This window comes from Pyrus communis, chromosome 4 (assembly GCF_041283825.1).
Source record: "Pyrus communis isolate YQ-2024b chromosome 4, ASM4128382v1, whole genome shotgun sequence".
Lineage (NCBI taxonomy): Eukaryota > Viridiplantae > Streptophyta > Magnoliopsida > Rosales > Rosaceae > Pyrus > Pyrus communis.
Window position 1 is genome coordinate 2,705,272 of NC_142568.1, and position 21,529 is coordinate 2,726,800.

The 21,529-nt window shown below is 36.2% G+C and overlaps 4 protein-coding genes across 10 annotated transcripts; 2 read left to right on the plus strand and 2 right to left on the minus strand.

Moving 5' to 3' along the window:
• Positions 1-551: 551 nt before the first annotated feature.
• LOC137721882 (U3 containing 90S pre-ribosomal complex subunit) lies at positions 552-4,064 on the plus strand. The gene is made up of 6 exons (XM_068460909.2): positions 552-953; positions 1,368-1,563; positions 1,733-1,805; positions 2,320-2,369; positions 3,287-3,400; positions 3,829-4,064. The coding sequence occupies exons 1-6, from the start codon at positions 614-616 to the stop codon at positions 3,959-3,961; spliced, it is 906 nt and encodes a 301-aa protein (XP_068317010.2). The 5' UTR covers positions 552-613; the 3' UTR covers positions 3,962-4,064.
• Positions 4,065-5,112: 1,048 nt separating this feature from the next.
• Positions 5,113-8,402, minus strand: LOC137721881 (Tyrosyl-tRNA synthetase, class Ib, bacterial/mitochondrial). The gene is made up of 10 exons (XM_068460908.2): positions 8,203-8,402; positions 7,949-8,096; positions 7,412-7,701; positions 7,234-7,330; positions 6,684-6,789; positions 6,495-6,577; positions 6,160-6,305; positions 5,889-5,994; positions 5,405-5,464; positions 5,113-5,288 (listed from the first exon to the last, which is right to left on the minus strand). Exons 1-10 carry the CDS (start codon positions 8,313-8,315, stop codon positions 5,268-5,270), a joined length of 1,170 nt encoding a protein of 389 aa, XP_068317009.2. The 5' UTR covers positions 8,316-8,402; the 3' UTR covers positions 5,113-5,267.
• Positions 8,403-9,540: 1,138 nt separating this feature from the next.
• Positions 9,541-12,850, minus strand: LOC137723419 (Ubiquitin carboxyl-terminal hydrolase family protein). Of its 5 annotated transcripts, none has more exons than XM_088692271.1 (4): positions 12,587-12,850; positions 10,721-12,199; positions 10,509-10,559; positions 9,541-10,329 (listed from the first exon to the last, which is right to left on the minus strand). In XM_088692271.1, the coding sequence occupies exon 2, from the start codon at positions 12,086-12,088 to the stop codon at positions 10,808-10,810; it is 1,281 nt and encodes a 426-aa protein (XP_088548397.1). In that variant the 5' UTR covers positions 12,089-12,199; positions 12,587-12,850; the 3' UTR covers positions 9,541-10,329; positions 10,509-10,559; positions 10,721-10,807. The 5 variants fall into 5 exon arrangements, with proteins under 5 accessions (XP_088548397.1, XP_088548394.1, XP_088548395.1 ...); XM_088692268.1 differs by having other exon boundaries at positions 12,372-12,850; XM_088692269.1 differs by having other exon boundaries at positions 12,288-12,850.
• Positions 12,851-16,263: 3,413 nt separating this feature from the next.
• Positions 16,264-21,319, plus strand: LOC137722723 (putative phospholipid hydroperoxide glutathione peroxidase). 3 transcript variants are annotated; one of them, XR_015961418.1, is made up of 8 exons: positions 16,264-16,497; positions 17,273-17,349; positions 18,699-18,760; positions 18,853-18,971; positions 19,629-19,796; positions 19,886-20,380; positions 20,467-20,514; positions 21,038-21,319. XR_015961418.1 is itself a non-coding variant. In XM_068461795.2 (7 exons), exons 1-6 carry the CDS (start codon positions 16,309-16,311, stop codon positions 19,916-19,918), a joined length of 648 nt encoding a protein of 215 aa, XP_068317896.2. In that variant the 5' UTR covers positions 16,264-16,308; the 3' UTR covers positions 19,919-19,926; positions 21,038-21,319. The 3 variants fall into 3 exon arrangements, 1 of the variants encoding a protein (XP_068317896.2); XR_011066786.2 differs by having other exon boundaries at positions 19,886-19,926; XM_068461795.2 differs by lacking the exon at positions 20,467-20,514 and having other exon boundaries at positions 19,886-19,926.
• Positions 21,320-21,529: the final 210 nt, after the last annotated feature.

Consider the following 21,529-nt stretch of genomic DNA (forward strand, 5'->3'; position numbering starts at 1 on the left):
CATTACTCAATTGCATTAATGGTGGGGGGCTGTTTCTCCAATTGGTTTGGAGTTAGAGGGTTACAATTTTTCTTATTTGGTTTTCCATATTTGCTCCTTAATTCAATGTGGATGGCACGTGACTTATTTTGACAGAAGTTTTAACTAAGTTAATGAAAATGACCATAGCTGCACGTTTTGATGAGTTAAGGACCATTGATCATGAATTTTTAGTTAAATAACCATTACTCTAATTAGGTTAAAATTAAATGACCATTTCTACCATTTCCTCTATGATTTTCAATAGTTAATATATATACCCAAGTCCACCCTAATTTCAACCAAAATTAATTTGATTAAATTCCACTTATCACTGTTCTTGCCGAATGAATTTTGAAGCTAACGTCACTGTGGTCCTTGTTTGAGGACCAAAGAGAAACAACCACAAAACGGGGACCAAATTTTCAATTCACTCTTTTCATTGGGTAAAAGTGAATGGGGCAAAATTTGAATTTTCGAAATAAAGCGAGGGTATGGTGGCTAAAAACAAACGAATTCCTAGCTAGCTGGTAAGAAAGTTAAAGTCTTTAACTTTTTAGGGTTTAGCAGAAAGTGTCAACAAGCAGCTGCAAAAATGGGGAGCGGGAAAGCAAAGAAGCCATCGAAGCTGTCTCACAGAAACCCTAAGAACAAGGGCAGGCCGCTCGGCCCTAAGACGAAGAAGACGAAGGCCCACTCCCACACCAAGGACAAGAAGAAGAAGGAGAAGAAGCAACGGCTAAGCAATGGCGGCGGCAATGGAAACCCAATTGACGAGAAAGCGAGCAATCAAAGCAGCCAAAATGACAGCGGTTTAAGCGACGGTGCCGAGGTACAACCGGCATCGGCGTCCGCGCAGCTCAGCTTCTTCCTGGACAAGTTTCAGTCCGCCAATGGCGTTCAGCTTTCTTCTCTCGAGTTGGAGTCCTTCAATGGTACCTTTTATTTTGTTAATTTGTCTGTTCATGTTTTTTCTTGCATATTATTGATTATGCGGTCTGTTTGGTTGGTGAGAAAATGTTGAGGAATTTGAGAAAATTGCATATTAATTTCTATTTCTAATTAAATATATTTTTTAGATGAAAAATTCGTAAATACTGTCACATATTTTCTGGGAAATTTTCCGGCTAAAAATTGCAAGCAGATGAGAGGATATAGTTTTGTGCGTAAGGGGAGGTATCCAAATTCAACGTATCAGTGCCATTGGCTGAAGATAGCTTTCGAAATTCAGTCAAACTAGTTCAGTATTGACGTTCAATTTATATTCAGCATTATTTTTTATATGCGGCAATTGTGAAAATGCCTCTGCCTGAGGAACGTGCTTGAATTGTTTTCGTTTAATTTTGCAGATAAGTGTATTCTGGATCTGTCTGAAAGCTTGGATCAAGATGTCAGCAGCTTGTTGAAACATGTGAAGGAAGCTTTTGGTCCATCATGGAAACAAGAACTTTGTGGAAAGGATCTTGTGGATGGGAAAATTGATCCGGGGAGTCCAGCAGTTCTTATTATTAGTACATCTGCGTTGAGAGCGATAGAACTTCTTAGGTGAATAACAATATTTTCCTTCCTTATAGTACCATAACTTGAACCATTTGCAAATTTGATTTTGCCAAACCCCTTATGTTGATTTTCATGTAAAATGTCTCAGTAGCACCAGAGACTTTAACCCCTTTTGTTATGTGCATATCGCTGAAAATTTATTCTGTTCCTATAGGGGCTTCCGGTTGTTGACTAATGAATGTCGTGCAGCAAAGCTGTTCTCTAAGCATATGAAGGTTGAAGAACAGGTAGTTACTCAGAATTTTAAAATTCTCTAGTTAATGGCGCATTTATTACCACGTATTACTCTGCTAAGTTGCACCATGCTCTACTATTTGCTAGGATTATTAGCATCTGTCTGGTTATAGTTCAGCATGTTGAGCTTACCCACGTGCAATAGTTTATACACTACCATGAATTGTTAATAGGCATGGAGCCAGGGAAATCTATTGCCTTTCCTTTCAATTTTAAATGCTTGTGTTGGATGGTCTACAAATTTTTGAAACAAACGTATCATGACTAGGATTGAAACCAGTTATATCCACTTCATGGTCACTCCAAACTATCACCAGGTTCATTGTGAATCTTTTTGGGCATAAACTTGTAAATAAATGTTGCATTACCATTTTATTTTTTATAACATTTCTTACTGTTATTTTAGTACTGTAACTAGTCCTATTTCATCTCTCTGCTTAACCTATCAGCTGTGTTTTTGCATGTGTATGTGTACGTTCTCTTTCAACCCCTTTATGCTTTATGCAGGTATCCTTGTTAAAAAACCGCGTCAATATCGCTAGTGGTACACCAAACAGGTATTTATCATAATTTCCTGTACATGCAGTAATCTTTCATTGCTTATCACAGCCCAAAATGTGCAGCTTTTACTTAATGGTACATTTAATCACAGTATCATCTCAAATGAACACGGTGCGATGTTAATGTGTTCTTTACTTTGAAGTAACATGACTGGTTCTTTATTTATTTGGTGTTCATTGTGTATTGTGGGCTATGCAAAATATATTTTTCTATATAAAAACAATTTCACCCAATAAAGCTCATTTTAACTAGAAACTACAGCTTTGATATTATTTGCTATGTAAAGAAAGTACCAAGCCGCCAATGGGGATATGATAGAGCTTGAAAACTAAGAGCTAGGAGTAATTATTCTTTAAGGTTTCAGTTATAAGTCGCATCATTATATTTAGTTTGTATGTGAATGAATAATGAATATAATGAATATTATTCTTTTGTTCCTGTTAACTTATTCTCATATTTGTTTTCAACTCAACATTCTTGTTTCTCCCTTGATCTATATGCATTATAACTGATTTTCCAATTATAATTAGACTTGATATTTGTATAATAAGATCAATACTATCATAATTTGATCCCTTAGATCCCCAGAAACCAATTTGTAATTTTGTATTCTGCCGGGTAAGTTGGTAGCTGAAGTCAAGCGAAAGAGAAGTTCAGGATTTTGTTGCCATCCTGCATCTTGTATTTGCTGGATGGGGTAAACATTGCGAAGAGAAATCTAAGATTGGTGTTGTTCCTAAGGGAACGACTGAGACTCATCCTTAGCACTGGATTTCTGTACTGTGTTTTTAGCAATTTGCAAGTTTGTTGGATTCTAGCAGCGTATATAGCGTCATTCCTTTATCTTTCCTGTTTTCAAGTTCAGTTGTGTAAATTGAATAATTTGGTTCTTACTTCGACTCATCAATTTCAGGATAAAGAAGCTAATTGACATTGAGGCATTGGGGCTTTCACGACTGTCGGTGATTGTACTTGACATGCACCCAGATGTTAAGGGCTATTCCCTGATTACGCTTCCCCAAGTCAGGTTAGGCTATGAGTCATCTCTCTACATTGCATTTGCTTTCTCTAGGATTTTTCTGTTCCTTTTTTATTGATTTCCCCGTTCCTAAATAATGAACAAATCAAAGCCCTACCTTCGGATCTCAAATGACAGGGTGGAGTTTCAAACCTTCCTTAAGGTTTATGCATTATTTCTCGGGAGATTCTTTTGCAAACATATATTATGCTCAAATCCATAATTTGATACCGAACTAATGGTTGTCTTTGAAGAATCTTAACCCTCTCCCTTTTCTCCAATTTCGCTGGCCAGAGTGCGCAGTGATAGTTCAAAAATCACAGTGAAGAAGCTTGATATATGCTTTTTCGTTTATTCTCGTCTTTGTGCTGTGTTTTGAATCGAAAATCTTTCAACTTTATGCACTCCGCATGCCTCACATTCAATTTATTTGGCAGAGATGAATTCTGGGACTTGTACAAGAACTACTTTCACGATCGACTACAACAAGGTTCCTTGCATCTCGGTCTCTATGGTCCGTTAACATCTGGGAAAGAGCTTAAGGGGAAAAAGAGGGGCCCGAATGAATAACAAATTTTAGTCCATTTTTTGTGCAAATTTTGAGCCATGTCATGTATCCTCTCTTAACTTTTATTCATTTGAATCTTGATAATATGAAGTTGTTTTATGTCCACGAGGGAACATCTATTGTACACAAAGGAGCAATATTTCCATTGCGCTAACGAATCATACAAAATTAACTAATAACAAAACTATTCATATGCTCGAGCATCCTAATAGTAACACAAAAGAATATGTCAAGACATGGTCAATGGCTGATACGAGAAAACAAAAACATGTATAAACTCGTATTATTGTGTAGGTACGAACAACAAAAGTCTTATCTCACTAAGTAAATATTATCTCACTAAGTAAGGTCGATCAAAGACAAACATTGTGCTGATCAAGGGCAGAACGAATCAAGGGAATATGTCATCTGTTAATTTTTTTTTTTTTTTTGGAACAATATTCATCTACATTAAGAGGGTAGGGAATAGACTAAACTTTACAATGAGTTTATAATAACGCGGTTCAAATTCCATTTTGGTAAAAACCTAACCTAAAACCTTTCACTTACAAGTAAAGAGAAATACCACTAAACCGTAGTATTAAGTGACGAATACGTCCTCTGTTGACTTAGGTAAATACAAGTTTTGCCAATAGTAATGACAGAAATCAATGCCTATACCTTTGTGCAGCTGCCGGACCATATACTTTGTTAAAATTAAATTTAAACAGCCGGAGGCTGTCTTTACTTTTGGTTGTTTTGAGGGATTTGCGATAACTGGATCACCATTTTCACCAATATATTCTCAGTTTAACATATCCACAAAATTATTGATATGTCCGACAAAATATCCGTAAAATCAAGCATCAATATGAAAAGGGGTGAAATGCAAATTTCATCCTACCCTATATCAATGAATATCTACGGTATTTACCGATTTACTACAGAAATTTACTACCATATACTAAAATAAGTCGTAAAGTTTTCTTCTTTGGCTAAACCGAAGCATAACCCATAAGGATGCAAATTAGGTTTAGGCGTAAGTTGCACTGCAAAATTGTTTGTTTACTTCTTGAATTGTTCTACGTGATACAAAAAACAGAAGGGCTAAAGAAAAACCCTTCCTTAAGAGTTTCGAGAAAACGCATGAAACAGTAATATGAACGAATAGCAATGTATGGAAACCGAACAATTTCATGCATATAAAGAATCCCATAAAGGTCTTGTAAAATATATCAGAGATCAAATTGAGAAATACAGGTCTTTTCATCCAGCATTCAGGATAGAGCAGAAAGGTAACGATGACAAGTCCAAGCTCCAATAATGTCATCACCTGGTGACTCTATATTTCTACAAAACGACAGAAAGACTCGGTTCAGTTCTCTTACCTTAGAGCTACTTCGAATTAATAACTCTGAATATGCAATTACGAAAAGCGTTTTGTATCAAAAGAAAAAGAAAAATACCTTAACAGTTTGCAATAGTTGTTTGGCAGCTTTGTCATTCTTGAAGTGTGCTCGTACAGGCTGCATACCAACAATAAGAAAGTTTAACCCAGCAGCGGCAAAGAGTAGCCAGGCATTTATCTTTCTCCCTTCTTTTTTAATTTTCGTTTTTTTACCAGATAGGCATAATTTACAAAAGAAAAACACTTGCAGTTTGAGATTAAAGCAGAAAGAGAGATCCCGATCAGCTCTAGGATGGTCAACTATTTAATGTAAAAGCAGACATTCTTGAACCTATGAAGGATGGTACATTTTTTTTATTTAAACTAGAGAGCAAGATCAGTTAGGCCCATCAAATATAGATTTCTTTCCCCGATCCTAACTGTGTAATGCAACATTATGGGATGAAATCGTCACCACTCTCATGGTTAGTCAAATTGGCATCAGGCCGTCAATTCGGGAGAGGTAAAAATCAAAGAAACATACGTATAAGAAGTGAACCTACCTCCAGTATCTTGTTCAATGCTTTTGATAAAGCTGATTTAAGGTCTGCTGGATGTAGCTCGCCGCTTTCATAATCAGCAGCCAATTCTTCAAAGGTTTTGAAGGTTCTGTATTGGATGGAAAAGGAAGGGGACCAAAAATTACAATTAGCCAAGACAACAAGATCAATTTTTTTTAAATGGCATTCTCGGTAGGATATAAAGCTGAATTAGCAAAAGCCTTTAATTAACATATTAAACCAATACAGATTTGATCTAAAGTCTATCACTTACTTATTTCCACCATTGTTTTCAGTCCGCTCAACAGAAAACTCATTGAACCAAGGTAGAATGAGATACTTCACATATTCCATACAGGGATTCTCATCGACAACATTTGGAGGACAGTAAGCTTTCTTTATCTTCAAATTCACTTCAGCCTATGAGAGTGATATATGTCAAAATTTTAAACATATATATAGTGGAATACGATGGAAGATAAAAGCCCTAGCTTACAACTTGAATACATTTGTCTTCCAATCCACATGCAGCTTATACAGATAATTTAACCTTGACCCTCACAGAAATTGAAAATTTACTTCACCTCTAGTAGCCTAGTAGCAACCCACCTCTTCATCTTCCATGAATATGGAGGACGTCACATCACTTTTAGACATTTTCTCCTGCCCTTGCTGCAAACCGGATAACATGTCTGCAAATCATCATTTAGAAAAACAAACAAAAACCATGTCACCACTCCCATGTTAAAGGATAAAACATCAGAATTGCAACAAGTGGAATAGGATTTAGAATGTTACGGTGTGACAAGATAATAGGCTTGTTCTTCTTTTTGATGTCATCGCAATACTCTCTTGCAAGCATATTGACTTTACGTTGATCCATTCCCAACTGGCAGATGTCCGCCTGTCAAAAGGAAAAATATTTTACAACTCACTCTTATTTCAACATGGATATATTCTCCCTGTTCTTTTCCATATAACCAAAATCTAGCGGTTTTTCTTTTACATGCATCCTGATCAGAAGACGCATCGTCTAAACAAGATCTAGGTAAATAGTGAGTCTCAGGACTTCCCTTTATGGGGCTCCAGTAAAATGGACCTTTATGAGCCTCGTACTATTTCTAGTCTTCACTATTACGCTTTTCATATCCATGTAATTCTATACAATAGGTTCAATAACTGAAGTAGCACAAAACAAATGTAATGTCCCAAGTGGACCTATCATATACTCCATACACAAAAGTTAGCACCATTCCTTTAATAATCCATGTCATATTCGGTTTCAACACAATGCTACATGGGAAACAAAACCTACTAACAAAAATTCAAAAGTAAAATAGCCAGCTACCTGAAGAAAGAATATATCTGCACACTGCATACAAGGGTAGAGAATTTGGGCTGCAGTTAACTCATCTTGCTCAGTCCGACCCATAATCTGACTACACCTGGAAATATAGAAGAATAAAAGCATATAAGTACAAGGTCCACAGAGTTAGGTACAATAAGCATCACAATACGGTAGCTACCTAATTATTCTCGGAAGTTTATTTTTCCGAGCTATATCCATCACACGAGGCCAGTACTCGTGTGCTCTCGCATTAATCTCCTTTGACGACCACAAAAACTCAACTTTTCCAGTGTCCAAATTCATCCCCGCAGCCCTCCATATCTCAATCATGTAGTTGCCAACTGTCTCTATCTTTTTCAAATCACCCCCCATCTTATTGTTCAACTGCGCAAACCAATCTCCAATCCACATCTTCACTCGGCAGCCAGCAGATGTCAGCTTGTTAACATTAATAGTCTTCATAACTCCCTACACAACAACCCATTCAAACCTCATAAAACAATCAATGCTCAAACAAATATCCGCCGTTAAAGTTATTACTACAATCTTTCTTTCGAAGCACAAAGAAATTCTTCTATAACCCCAATAAACTTACACGAAGAACACACTACAAAGTTCAAATTTAGAACCTTTTCAAATTCACAAATACACAATTCATATCAATTACGTTTCATAATTACACATCTAATGATTCCTAGAAAAACCGATGTAAAACCTGAGCAATGTGCATTCGACCCGAGGGTTCGAACCCGTCGTAGCAGATGGGTTCAGTCTTGTGAGCCAGCAGATTCAGAAGCTCATCCTCCTGAATACACTCCTCCCCCACGCTCCTCACGATCTGGTACTTCTCCTCCAAGCTCAATCTTCAGAAAAATCACAGCCACACAAACACACAATTTCGAAAACAATTCAGATCAACAAGCGAATTTAGAAACGGAAAGGAAAAAAAATACACTGATCGAAGCTTACGAAGGGGTTGGATTTGATGAACTGGAGGGTTGGTCATCGACCTGAGGCTCGGATATGGAAAGCGACTGGACTTGGTCGGCTGGCGGGGATTGCTCTGTTGTTTCGGTCGCCATTGGAGAGCTACGAGAGAAAGCAGAGAGTGCGTGGTAGTTTATCTTGGCGGCTTAGTTTTAGGGTTTATCTGTTTTGTTCTTGATTCTTTTACGCGACCTTTTTCAATGGACCCCACCACTATGGAGAGCTAGGATTAAAGATACAAATCCAACGGCTGTGAAAGTTTTGAAAATTGTAAAAACATAAAAACTAGCCAACAGGGTCATCTCCACATCCTTTTGGTAAGAATTCTAAAAATCCGTAAATCATATCCGTTCATCGTATATCGTACGTTCAGTTTTTGTCAAGTACTGTTTATGTTTAATTTAAAATAAAAATATTTAAAATAATTTTTGATCGTACGATGTACAATAAACGAATACGATTCACGGATTCCTAAAATTCTCATAAAGAGAATCCGACAAGAATAACATCTTGGTAATAAAAGTGGGATCCACTTTGTTCGCCTCGTCCATTAAAAAGGAAAGTGCAACATGACATTTTCAATGTGCTTGAAACCCATTGCAACAAGACATCTTGCTAATGAAAGTGAGAAATCACCGTTGATGTTGTAAAGATGGCTGGCCACTAAGAGCTAGCTGTCCACTAAACAAAGGAAGTGGAAATTTAGGCTGGCCCCTAAGAACATGTTCTTCCACTATGAGCTATCGGCTGCATACTTTTGGTGCTCTTGTTTTCCTGTAAATGTAAGACTTACGGAACACAGAAGAGAGAGAATTACACGGCAAAGAGAGGAAGGAATGAAGAGGAAGAGAGAGAAGAAAGGAAGGAGAGAGGAGAGAATAGAGAGAAAGTTATCTTTATAATCTTATTATTTCAGATTATAAATGAAAGCATCATTACAGTCCTGAGGATGTACTCCAATCACACTGACTATAGAGGAATCTCGTAAATTTTATGTCTTATTTATTTATTTCACTGCACACACTATCGATTTTACAACAGTTGAAAATTTTTACGTTGGTCTAGATGCATGCATTGATTCTCATGGTAACGTAGAGAGGAAAGACGACATGACACCCATTGCCTCGGGGATATCACCGACTCCGCCTACTTCTCTTGAGAATTCTTAAATTTGAATCTCGTGAATGGCAAGTTGCATACCAAATATCTTCCTCATCTTTGAGTGTAAATACATCATTACACTAAAAAGGATGATACTAATAACAAAGAAGATAACCATCCTTCAGCCCGAGGGGCACAGATTTTATGTGAATAAATAAATTTCAAATAACTGGAGCAACCAAATGAAATTTACGAATTCAATTTCAAAAGTGAACAAAGAACAAAAATATACAGTTTGAGATGCAAGTTCCCGGTTGAAGAAACTATACATCTTTCAGAAACCTGAGCCACTGGCAGTTGTAATTGCTTGAGTGCTTGCATATGATGTTGCCAAAAGATGAATTTGAGAAATCTGCATCATATGATTCGTACGTTACGTGGCACCGGAATTCGTAACCCAGCAATCCTGCAGGAGCAAGGTGCAACCGTTGTATTGGCACTCATAGCAGTCAATGATGGTCGGAGGAGGAACCTTTTGTTGCTTAGTGTAGTCGTCGTTGTGAAAACCAATGAGAAACGAGAGCAGTATGCCCAATCTTCCGACATATATGGCATGGTTCCGATGCAACAGAAGGTGATTGAACAGTGATTTGCACGTCTGATAACAATCTGAAGCGTAGTTCCCTTTTTATGAAGCAAACGTGGCAAGTCGAGTTCCATTGTAATCAGAAACAGGAAACTGTGCTTTACGGACAGATTGCAGAGAAGATGCAGTCTTCACTTTAGGAAATCTCTGGTAGTGTTGAAATAAAATCTTCCTCTGACATGACCTCTATAAATTGAACCCTCATGACGTGCAGTAGAATAATTGACTTCCGAAAACTGGGACCAGACACTCCATGAAAGAATGAAGCTTTAGGCAAAATAGATTGATTCTTAGCTACCGTAGCAGAGAGGACAGGGATTTCACTCTGATCAAGAGCTGCCTCCTTAGCAAGCAACTACGACCTGAGAGACAAAGATCAAGATTCAAGAATGAACAAGAGAATTTGGAAGAATTTGGAAGAATTTGATCTGAGAATAAAATAGCACTGTTCGTTATAATCATCTACGTCAATTTTTTGCACAGTACTCTCCAAATGATTAGAAATAGAGCAGAGGGCAAGTCCAGGTAAGAAAGCAAATACCTCAATTGCAAAACACAGCGGTGGAGTATAATCAGAAGATCAGAAGCAAGACTGCAAAATATAAACTGATTGATATTATTACCATTTCAGTGAAGGAAAGAGAAACGTTAACTGAAAGATCCCCACTGAAGACGAAGAATGATAGGCAACAATGAGTCGTATCAGAAAACATTATCTACAAATTTCTGTAAGTTGAAAATAATTATACTTACCATTATTTGCAAAATTCTGGCAGTGATCATGAGGCTGATCCCACATATGGTGTCCAGAAGCGATGAATCCCCTCGACCCAATCCTCTTCACAAATGAATCCTAGGTCCATGTTGCTCATCCGAGTCATACTCATAAAACAAATTGTTATCTGACTCTTCTTCAGAACTGAATTGGTTATTGCCAATACCATCAACATGTGGATCCACGTCGATACCATCACCTTTATTTTTCTTGTATAAACCTTTGCTCCTATCTAGGAACCCTTTTCTCAACAGCTTTGCAAAGTTTTCCCTCAATTCGACCGTAGGGTGTTTTTGCAATAGTTTTTGACGGTCATAGGCTTCCCTTAGAAAGACAGTTTGAGTGGCACATTTATTTGAAATGTAGAAAATACCTGGATGGCGCTCAAACACTTTAGTGAACTTTTGAGGTAGGGCCAAAGGTTTGCGAAGGTTGCTCACATTCTTACGCTCAGTTTTCTTGTTTATAGTTAGATGAAGAAGCTCGTGAAAGACCCCTACAATCCTCTTCTCAGATACATCTGTACGAGGATCTAAATGGGAGGCATCAGAGTAGGGGGAGGTATAAGGGAGGGTCTGCCACTCTTTCAACCACTCCATGCATTTTCTCTTCAATCCAAAACCCCTTGTAAATCCAACTGGAAAAGCTAAACAGCCACTTCTTACATCTTCTTCCTTCTGTTGTCGGGCAGAGTTCCTTTGCAAATGGGAGACAGCAAGGTCCTTATCCCAGGATAAGAGCTTCAAGCCAACGCGGTCATCAGGGAGGTGTACAAAAGAGAACAGGTCACGGTGATGCGGAATCACAGTATGAATGTAATCATATGGCAAACCGAGGTCCCATTTCAGTTGGTCAAGGGTTTGTAAAGGGAGGGTCCAATCCCGGGTGAGCATGAGCAGTTTTCGAAGCCTATTAATGAAATCCAATTGATTCTGCTTAAGGACATTGAGTTCCTCTTGGTGTAGCTGTAGGGCTTCAGGAGTCAAGCTAAAGCATGGGACTCGAGCGCCTCCGCCCCAAAAATCATAGGACTCAACAAAAACAGATGGGTACCTCCTAATAAAAGTAGCGAGCTTCAGATCGTGAGGAAGACCGAGTTGTCCCCGATGACAAGTGAGCCGGTATACAGGGATGCAGCACTGAGGTGAGGAAGAAATAATGGAAACCAGAATGCTGGCAGCCTTGAGATCCCTCTCAGAAGCCACAACAAAATCCAACGCCCTATCTTTCACCCATTTCAACCTCACATTCACAAGACCACGCGTTTGCTGATAGTTAAATTCTTGCAGACATCCACGGAGGAAACCAAACCCGCCTACCTTAACAATTACAAGACACTGGGCCATGATCCTTTCTTGGTAAATATGGACGAGACGAGCAGCGTTCTTGAGTTTCTCTACATCTCCCGTTATGCTAGCCTAAACGGCACGACTTTGTGCTCAACCCAAGAAGCGCAACTGCAAAAGGAAGAATCAACACCGGTATAAAATGCAACGTTCCAGCAGATTGTCAAACAACGAACATGACATTACTCTGGAACACAACCTGAGCTAGGCATTTTATCAAACATGTTACGAGCGAAAAATCATAAGGATTCAACATGAGATAAGAGTGTCGGTTGTTGACTACCTGACGCCCTCCCCTCCTCCTTTATCCGGGCTTGGGACCGGCAATGTAAGATCAGAGTTATGTTACGAGCGAAAAATGATAAAACAAAATAAAAAGTTACAGTTTTGTAATTGCAAACGAAAATCTACGGTTTAGCAGCAAGAGCACAGAAATGATTAATAAATAAAACAAGAAAATTAACGATTGGAAAACGAAAATCAACCAGTTCTGATTACATTAAAGAATGAATAATTAAATTCGATATGTATGGGGAGTGAGTGAAGAATTGATAAGGCGACGGGACTGTCGTTTCCTTATATTTCTCCCTCTTATTCTATAAACCCAAAACGACAACGTCCGTGAAACCGAATGAAAATCGATGGCCTGAAATCCCACCTCCTCCGCACCACCGTCCCTTGAGAAAATCTCCACCGTGCTCAACAGCTTCCAATGGCTTGCTTTCCCCAACTATCTGAACAGGTCCACTGGATTAGTGATGCTTGATGAGTCAGGATCCTCTCCTAATCTAAGGATGAGGATGCTCGTGACCAATGGATGTGGATCGTTAGATTTTTATCTAACTGCTACAAATAGGAAGTCCCTTTAAAGTTATAATAATTATAACTGTTGAATTTTTGTCCAACGGTCCATATCTATTGGTCATGAGGATCTTCATCCTTAGATTAGGAGAGGATCCTGGTCCGAGTCTGAGACGTTGGAGACGGCGAGGAGAGACAGGTAAATTTGATTCTGTTAAGGTTTGTACGATGTGGCATAGCTCTTAGCCATTGGATCTAGTTGAACGGTCCAGATTAAAGAAAGGATGTAAGGGCAGACAAAAAGGAGGCAACAGAATCCGGCCTAATGTGCCTCTGGTGGAAGTGCTTTAAAGTATCTGCAAATGAGCTGTTAAAAATTCCCATAAGATTTGAACTCGTTTAGATATACTTTCAAAATGATGGAAAGTACTTTTAGAGAAAATTATTTTAGGTTCAAAAAGCACTTAAAATGCTTTATGCAAAAAGCACCAATTATGTGCTTATTCCAAGAAGCACTTTAAGTGATTTTCTAGGATTACTTGCATTTTTATTAAAGCTTGGTTCTAAAAACATTTTCACCAAAAATATTTTCAGTCATTTTAAAAGCACATCCAAACGAGTTTCATAACAGTAAAGACCACATTTAACATTCTCTAATTCAAGTGTCGATTTCTATGTGACGGTGATATGAATGTAATCATTTATTATAATTAATGTTGAGTTGATTGGTGCAATTATCCTACCTCTTTCTTGTTTTCAATCAAGGAAGGTGAACGTGTGTCAATTTAATAATGAATTAAATGTCCCTTATTAATTTAATCATTTATTTTATAATGTAAAAAAAATAATAGGTTAATTTGACATATTGGTTGAAAAACAAAATTTAAAAAAATTTGGCTGCCTACTAGAAGGATGATAAGGTCAAAGGACTATATTTTAGCCTTCAAGTGAAGTAATTTTTTTGTAATGTACATTTAGTTTTAAATATGAATAAGAGCCATTACAAATTTTCTTCAATAATATCTAACAATTTTTGTTTAGATGTATAACTTAAATATGCACTAAAAAACTAACATCGCCATAAGCATATGTGAATCATGAGCAACACTCACCCATCTTGCCTAGGCATGACAAATTCTTGCATGACCCGTTAACTCGACACGAAGTGATACAAAAATAACAGGATTCGCGTTAACTTGTTAACAAGTCTGATCGTTATCGGATCACATACTAAGAACCCATTAAAATATTGTTTGCCAAGTCTAGACATTAGACTTGACAATTTATAACATACCTTGTTAACCTGATATGAAATGATATGACCTGTTAATAAATCAGGTTGTTATTGAGTCACCTGTTAAGATAAGGAGTTTAACACACACAAACTGTTAAAATAACGGGCATGACACGAAAATTATACAAACATTACAAACAAGACCTATTTGTCAGGCCTAAATTATTATAATAGTTTCGAACTCTTCCCCCTCTCCTTAGTAATAGCAAAATTAACATCAATAAAAAAATAACCTGTAAGCACATCTATAATGTCAAGCTTTCACTCAATTTTTTTATTTTTCATAAACAAATGATATTATCTACACTAGGAAGTGAGTTTAACCTTATAATGAGCTAACAATCATGTGATTCAAATTCGCCGAGAATTAGATCTAAGACCTTTTAGGCCATCTCCAACGAAGGTGCTATGTTTAGCCCCCGTCCAGATTTTAGCCCTGCAATAATTTTTTTTTATTTTTAATGAACAGTGTTAGACCATGTTTCTATATCATCTCCAACCTAAAATCAACTCCAATGGTGGGCTAAAAGTCAAATTACCCCCCAAAATTTCCTCTCAAACCCACTCCAACCTAAGGGGAAATTTTGAGCTAAATGCTAAACCAATGCCAAATTCCCCCCAAAATTTAGCCTATAAATCATAGTGGATTTCACCCAATATTTATCGGAATTTAAATTTTTTTAGATTAAAATGTTCATAAAATTAATTTACGATAGTCTACATATTTATTTATTTTTTAAAATTTAATTTAACAAAAAAATAGCCTAAGTTCATTCTTTAATAATTTCGGGCTAAAATTTTAGGCTAGAACGGTTGGAGCAGAAAATCTGTTTCTGGGCTAAAAGCTAAATTTTTCGGGCTAAAATATTTGGCTTTTAGCCCGAAAAATTTAGCTTTTAGCCCAGAAACAGTTTTTCTGCTCCAACCGTTCTACCCTAAAATTTTAGCCCGGGATTATTAAAGAATGAACTTAGGCTATTTTTTTTGTTAAATTAAATTTAAAAAAAATAAATAAATATGTAGACTATCGTAAATTAATTTTATGAACATTTTAATCTAAAAAAATTTAAATTCCGATAAATATTGGGTAGAGTGCACCCCGATTTCTGGGCTAAATTTCGGGGGGAATTTGGCATTGGTTTAGCATTTAGCATTTAGCTCAAAATTTCCCCTTGGGTTGGAGTGTGTTTGGGGGGAAATTTTGGGTGGTAATTTGGGTTTTAGCCCACCATTGGAGTTGGTCTAAGGGGGCTATTTTTTAGCCCAATAATTTATTATTTTAAGTTTGTTCTTTAATTTTATTGGTTAATTGAATTAGACTATCATATTAAAATAAAATTTCCAGACATAATTTGAGTATCATTTGTCACTAAATGAATAAGACTCCGGACATATTTTAAGTGCCATTTGAAGACGTGGTCATTTGAAAATTATTGAATAAATTAAAGGAAAAATTATCGGAAGAGTAAGAGAATGGTGTGTATAAAAAGAGTGTTTGAGTTGAATAGAATGTGAATAATTGAATAAAAGGAGGTAAGATAGTATGTAAGGGTAAAAATGATATGAGAAATGGTGTAGAAATATTTTAGATAATTATAGAAAAAAATTAGAAATTTTAAATTTTGTATTAAAAAACAAATCCAACTAGGCTCAATTGAAAAGATAGGTTGACTAAAGATGGCTAACCCACTGGCCATAAGACTATATTTTGGCCCGATGAGTCTCAAGATATTTTTAAGCCAGACCTTTATTAGAGATGAATTTTATGCTGAACTATGATCCTATGACCGGACGATTGGAGATGCCCCTTCCCCCCACCCCATGATTGGTTTTGGTGGTTGATTTAGGGAATGTACTTTAATTTATTTAATGTAATGTAAAAAAAACAAACAAAGGAATTACGACAAAAAATGATATAAAATAAGAGGGAGACAGAAACATTTAAAGAAGGAAACAGAGTAGAAATGCCAATAATTGACAAAAAGAGAAAGAAAAAAAAATTTTATTGGTATTCTAAAAATCTTTTTTACATGTTTTTTTCTTTTTTAATATAAAAAGTTTACTGAAATGCTAATAACAATTTCTTAAAAAAAAAAGAAAAAAAAAAAAAGCAGCAAAATTGTCAATGCAGTATGAAAGAGGACCTTCCCAATTGCTGAAAGGCGTAGGCATGCGTTTGTTGAAATTCACCAACTGGGTCTCTCTCTTCTTTTTGGGTTTTGCTTTCGTCTGCTACTTCTACACTTCTCAATTCTCTTCTCCTCGAATTATGGCTGAAGAAAGTTCCAAATCTGTTTACGACTTCACTGTCAAGGTACTGGGTTTTCATTCTTTTCTGTTTCATTCTCGTATGTTATGTTTGGTTGCTGAGAAAATCTGGGGAGAAACTAATGGAATTTAAAGATTTGAGCTTTTTGTATAATAAGTTTCATTGTTTGCAAAGTAACATAGTAGTGAATCCATTCAGTTGGACTGTGGAGCCGTAGTTCTGATATCTTGCTTTTGAGGTGGGTCTTCTCTGTTTTTGAATAGTTTCATCCTTCTATTTGCTTTTGATTTTCTGTGTGTTCACTTTAACTTTAGTATCAAAACAACACAACAACAACCAAGCTTTATCCCATTAAATAGGATCGGCTCTGAATCCTAGAACGCCACTGCATTTGATTTTGCACTATATCTTCCGAAAGCTCCAAGTACTCCATATCTTTTCTTCTAACTTTAATATCAATTTTTTTTCTCTTCATATTTCGAAATTTTGAATTATGATTTTTTTTTTTTTTTTGGATATTTTGAATTTTTTCCGATTTTTGTTGTTACAGATATGAAATTAAATATATTGAAGTTTTATGAGAGAAAAAGAACAAAACCATAGGCCGTTCCGGCCAGATCAATTGCTTTGTTATGCTTCTTCTGGAGTTCTAGGAGACAGCTGCAAATTTCTGTAGTTATATCTTATATTGCATTATGTTTGATGAAATGACTTTGGAATTTCAGATTCAATACTGATTTGAGTACATTCAAATTGTAGACTGTTCTATTTGACAACTTGATCTGAAATATATTTGTTTATGCATTGAATTCGGTTGCAGGATATTCATGGTAACGACGTAAATCTGAGTGAATACAGTGGGAAGGTTCTTCTGATTGTGAATGTTGCTTCAAAATGGTAACTAACTTGATCTCTTCTGTGAATGATTTCTTGACATTTTTGTATCCCTATTCCATGTTAATCGTGACACCCTGGGCATTTGTGTGCTTCTTTGCATATTTGGAAATTCATGATACAAATCTTGTGGTAATAAATCTCTATTGGCCTTTTCTGTGGAGCGTTGTTTCTAAACATAATTTATGGGGAATTAGGGAGGGCTTTAAAGAATTTTTCTTTGTAGTTTAAATATCTGCTGGTGCTCTTAAGAGAGAGATTTAACATTTGGAAATAGACGTTTGAGATAATATGTCGCTTTATCAAGAACATTTTTGTAGTTGTATACTATAATTAGTTAATTGGGTATGATCCTCTCATTAAGAATATGAATTTTTTTTTTTTTTTTTTTTTTTCAAAACGTAATCATTTATCTTTTTCTTTTTGAAATTTTAAGTCTTTATTAAGTATGATTTCTCCTAGTTTAAATACAGGTTCAGCTTTCATGTTATGCATATATTTTCCTTAAGGGTCCGACTCCTTATGAACAAATACATGGTTATTACCTTCAAATTGAATTTTACGGAGATTATATATGAAAAGAAGTGCGGACTACACATACATTATCCTGATGTGGAAAGTTCAATTAGATTGTTTCTCTTACATTCAGATGATCTGTAAAATGGTCTAAATTGTATTGTATTTAGGATAACGCATTTTATTACAGATGCATTAATTTGTCCTTTTCATATTGTATGTAACATAGGTCTTGTTTGGTAATCTCAACAAATGTTTCCTTGTTCTTTTCGTAACTTTCGTTTTATTTTCTTTTCTTATGATGTAATATATTAGTGATATTTCTACTTGGATTGTAATTGAAAGATTGAAAGCCATGGACTTCAGTTAGTGTAAAATTTATAAAAAATTTGAATCTAAAAATTCCTTTTGAAGATTTTACTCATTGTCTTCCTGTTTGATACCAGGAAGTTTGTCACGAAATCTTAGTTGTGTTCACTAGTTGGTAAAATTTCATCGGATTGTTTAAAGAAAAAAAATAATAATAATTGTACTGTGTAGCAAGCAATAGATCCCCTAAATGGAAAAGCATTTTATCTGGTACTACGATGTCCATCCTTCAAGATTCAGAGGCAAGACTAATTATTTAATCTCCTTTTTCTAAGATCTTGATAAACAGTTCTTTCTTCAGAGCATTTCACTGGTAACTGTACACGTATTCTGTGCTCAGATGAACTAGTAGATGATGAATTTTCTAGTGAATCATGATGTTCTAAGCTGAAGTAAGTGTTCGACATGCATTTCACCTCTGTAACCTCCGTTGTCCCTCTTGGCTCACTCTTTTATTAATTTTGCAGTGGTTTAACACAATCCAACTACAAGGAATTAAGTGTTTTGTATGAAAAGTACAAAAACAAAGGTATGTGAACCTTTGCAGAGCAATGCCAAAAATTTGTTGATTCATGTGTTTCATACTTATCCATGGGGGTTTTACTTTTTAATTTCTGGCAGGTTTTGAGATTTTGGCATTTCCTTGCAACCAGTTTGGAGGACAAGAGCCGGGAAACAATGAGGAGATTCAAGAAGTTGTATGCACTAGATTTAAAGCTGAATTTCCAATCTTTGACAAGGTATCCTTATATTGGAGAAAATAAATAAATGATTAGTTTGTTAGCAATCTGTATGCAAAATTCTAAATACAAATCTTTTGTTTGTTCTTGGTGCTATATGGTTGTTGGTAGATATTATCAACAAGTATCTCCACACAAGTGCACATAGATTATGTGCTCTTCAAATTTCATACATCAAATAAAATGCAGAGAACTTGTTCTACGGTTTTACTTAAATAATTTTTTGATTGATGGCTTTTCTAATATTTAACGACTACTACACGTATAAAGTGACTAGATTAAGGCCTGGTTTGGTACTGAGGTGATTCTGAAAAAAGCTGATATCAAAAAAAGTTGGGAGCTGTTTTTGTGTTTGGTAAACATTCAGCTTCAGCTTTTTTTTCACAATTTTGGGTGAAAAGAAGCCAAAAACAAGAAGTTGCAAAACCCAGCTTTGAAAAACCGGCTTTTTTTCACATTTGTTTTACATAAAAGTTTACCAAACACTATAATACTGCCTTTTTTCTTCAAAAGCACTTTTGCAAAAAAGTTTACCAAACACTCTGCTGCTTATTCTCACAGCACAGCAGAAGTAGCGTTTTTTCAAAGCACAACAATACCAAACCAGCCCTAACTAACTCATGCACAACTAATTTAGTTTACTTGTGGACATTGTAGATTGAGGTGAATGGGAAGAACGAGGCACCCCTGTACAAATTCTTAAAGGGACAGAAAGGTGGGGTCTTCGGGAGTGGCATCAAATGGAACTTTACGAAGTTTCTCATTAACAAAGAAGGGAAGGTTGTGGAGAGATATGCTCCTGTGACATCACCTCTTAAAATTGAGGTCAGAGTGATTTTTGTGATGATCTGTTTGTTTGCTTTGGGGATAATGAAGACAACAGCTGCTGATTTATTTATCTTTGCTCTGTGCAGAAAGACATCCAGAATCTGTTGGAATCTTCTTGAGTATCAAGGTCTGTATGTTTCTTTGAGAAATGATACACATTACAGTCGGTTGCATTGGTGTTTGACTTTAAATTTTTATTAAAAAGACATTCGTTTTGGTAAATGACATTTGAATCCCGAATCCCAGGACCAGTTCTGCATGCTTCATGATATGCCTGCTTTTATTAGGATAGAATGGTTTAGATCATTTAAGGATAATTTTTCGGGTCTTCAGTCACATGCTGACCATAAGGGACCTTAGAGTTGAACAATGATACTAGTTTATGCTCTGTTAAGTTATTCCCTTTTGGTATTTACCTTTTTGACCTACATGTCCTGCAAGGGAATCGAGCCGGCTGCAGAGTTGGAGTTTATCTAGTCTATTTGAGATCTGGGTTTTCTTGATGCCTTCTTGTTTGCCCTTCTTTAGATGAACAAGCACAATAACAGTTTGGTTTCTTTTTCCCAAATATGAAATATAAGGTGACATTTAGATCAGAGTTTCATCCAAGTTTATGGAAGTCCGAATTACAATACGATCCCTTCCATCATGTTGCTAATCTTCGCAGATGGCGCTACAGCGCAGTGGCGGAAAGCAATAATGCCTATGCACCCTGGTGTGGGTCCTCTCCTCCCCCTTAACATTTAACAATTTAACTTGCTAACGCTATCTTAAACAAAAACCATGTTGGTAATCTTCTCTTTCATCTTTAGCAAGTATTACTATTACCTCATTATCATAACTCTCACAAGAACGTCTCGTGTGTGAATATGTATTTCACACTGTTAAAAACCAAGCATAGGAGTGGTCCGTAGTTGGATGAATCTTTGGGGCAAATTGAGGTGAAGTACCAATTTGGATAGTTGTTTGAACAAAATAGTTGTTCGCTTTTTCTTTTGCTTGAGTGACCTGGTTCTAAACACTAATTAGGTAACGAACATCTTGGATTAGGTCACAACTTTCATTTTATATGTACATTGTTTACCATGCTTTTGTTCCTAAAACATGTTTTGACATATCAGCTGGTATAAAATTCTAAAAATCAAAAGTTCCTTATTGTAAACGATAGACGTTTAGCATTTAGTATTTAGAAACTTGCCTTGTTCTGACTCTTACCATTTTCCCCGTGATATTTGCAGGACAGCAGGAAGTGTATGGTCTGACCTCACAGAAAATAAAACGTGTTTGCAGAAACAGATGAAGAAAATGATCGAAGCATAATCGATTGATATGTAAAGTTTGATTGGACTCCAAACGACCTATATTTTTTTACCTTTGTTCTTATTGTTATGAATGAGTAGATGGATACTTGTTCAAGGTTGCGCGTGTGGTACGAGGGGAAGCCTTTTCGAACCTGTATCTGTACTATATGAACATCGATATTATCATCAATAATCAAAACAGCCTATTATTTACATAAATTTTCTTGTCTACGGGGACTTTTCCGGTTCAAAGACATTCCTTGCTGCTGCACCTTAGCTTAACTATATCTTGAAAGAACTTTGCACATCCATGAACAGGCAAAACATGGAAGCATGGAATGTTGATTAACTTGGCTTTTGATTAAAATTGGAACCAAACCAGCTGATTTAGTTTGGTTTGTCGAATGACTGGTTTGTTTACCCTACCCT

Coding starts and splice junctions, on each gene's coding strand:
- LOC137721881 (XM_068460908.2), bottom strand. CDS start 8,315: ATGGCGACCGAAACAACAGAGCAATCCCCGCCAGCCGACCAAGTCCAG. Junction 6,578..6,683: donor GCCTATTATCTTGTCACACC/GTAACATTCTAA, acceptor GATGATTTGCAG/ACATGTTATCCGGTTTGCAG. Junction 5,995..6,159: donor GAAAACAATGGTGGAAATAA/GTAAGTGATAGA, acceptor CATCCAATACAG/AACCTTCAAAACCTTTGAAG.
- LOC137723419 (XM_088692271.1), bottom strand. CDS start 12,088: ATGGCCCAGTGTCTTGTAATTGTTAAGGTAGGCGGGTTTGGTTTCCTC.
- LOC137721882 (XM_068460909.2), top strand. CDS start 614: ATGGGGAGCGGGAAAGCAAAGAAGCCATCGAAGCTGTCTCACAGAAAC. Junction 2,370..3,286: donor GCTAGTGGTACACCAAACAG/GTATTTATCATA, acceptor CATCAATTTCAG/GATAAAGAAGCTAATTGACA. Junction 3,401..3,828: donor ATTACGCTTCCCCAAGTCAG/GTTAGGCTATGA, acceptor TTTATTTGGCAG/AGATGAATTCTGGGACTTGT.
- LOC137722723 (XM_068461795.2), top strand. CDS start 16,309: ATGCAGTATGAAAGAGGACCTTCCCAATTGCTGAAAGGCGTAGGCATG. Junction 16,498..17,272: donor TTTACGACTTCACTGTCAAG/GTACTGGGTTTT, acceptor ATTCGGTTGCAG/GATATTCATGGTAACGACGT. Junction 18,761..18,852: donor TGAAAAGTACAAAAACAAAG/GTATGTGAACCT, acceptor AATTTCTGGCAG/GTTTTGAGATTTTGGCATTT.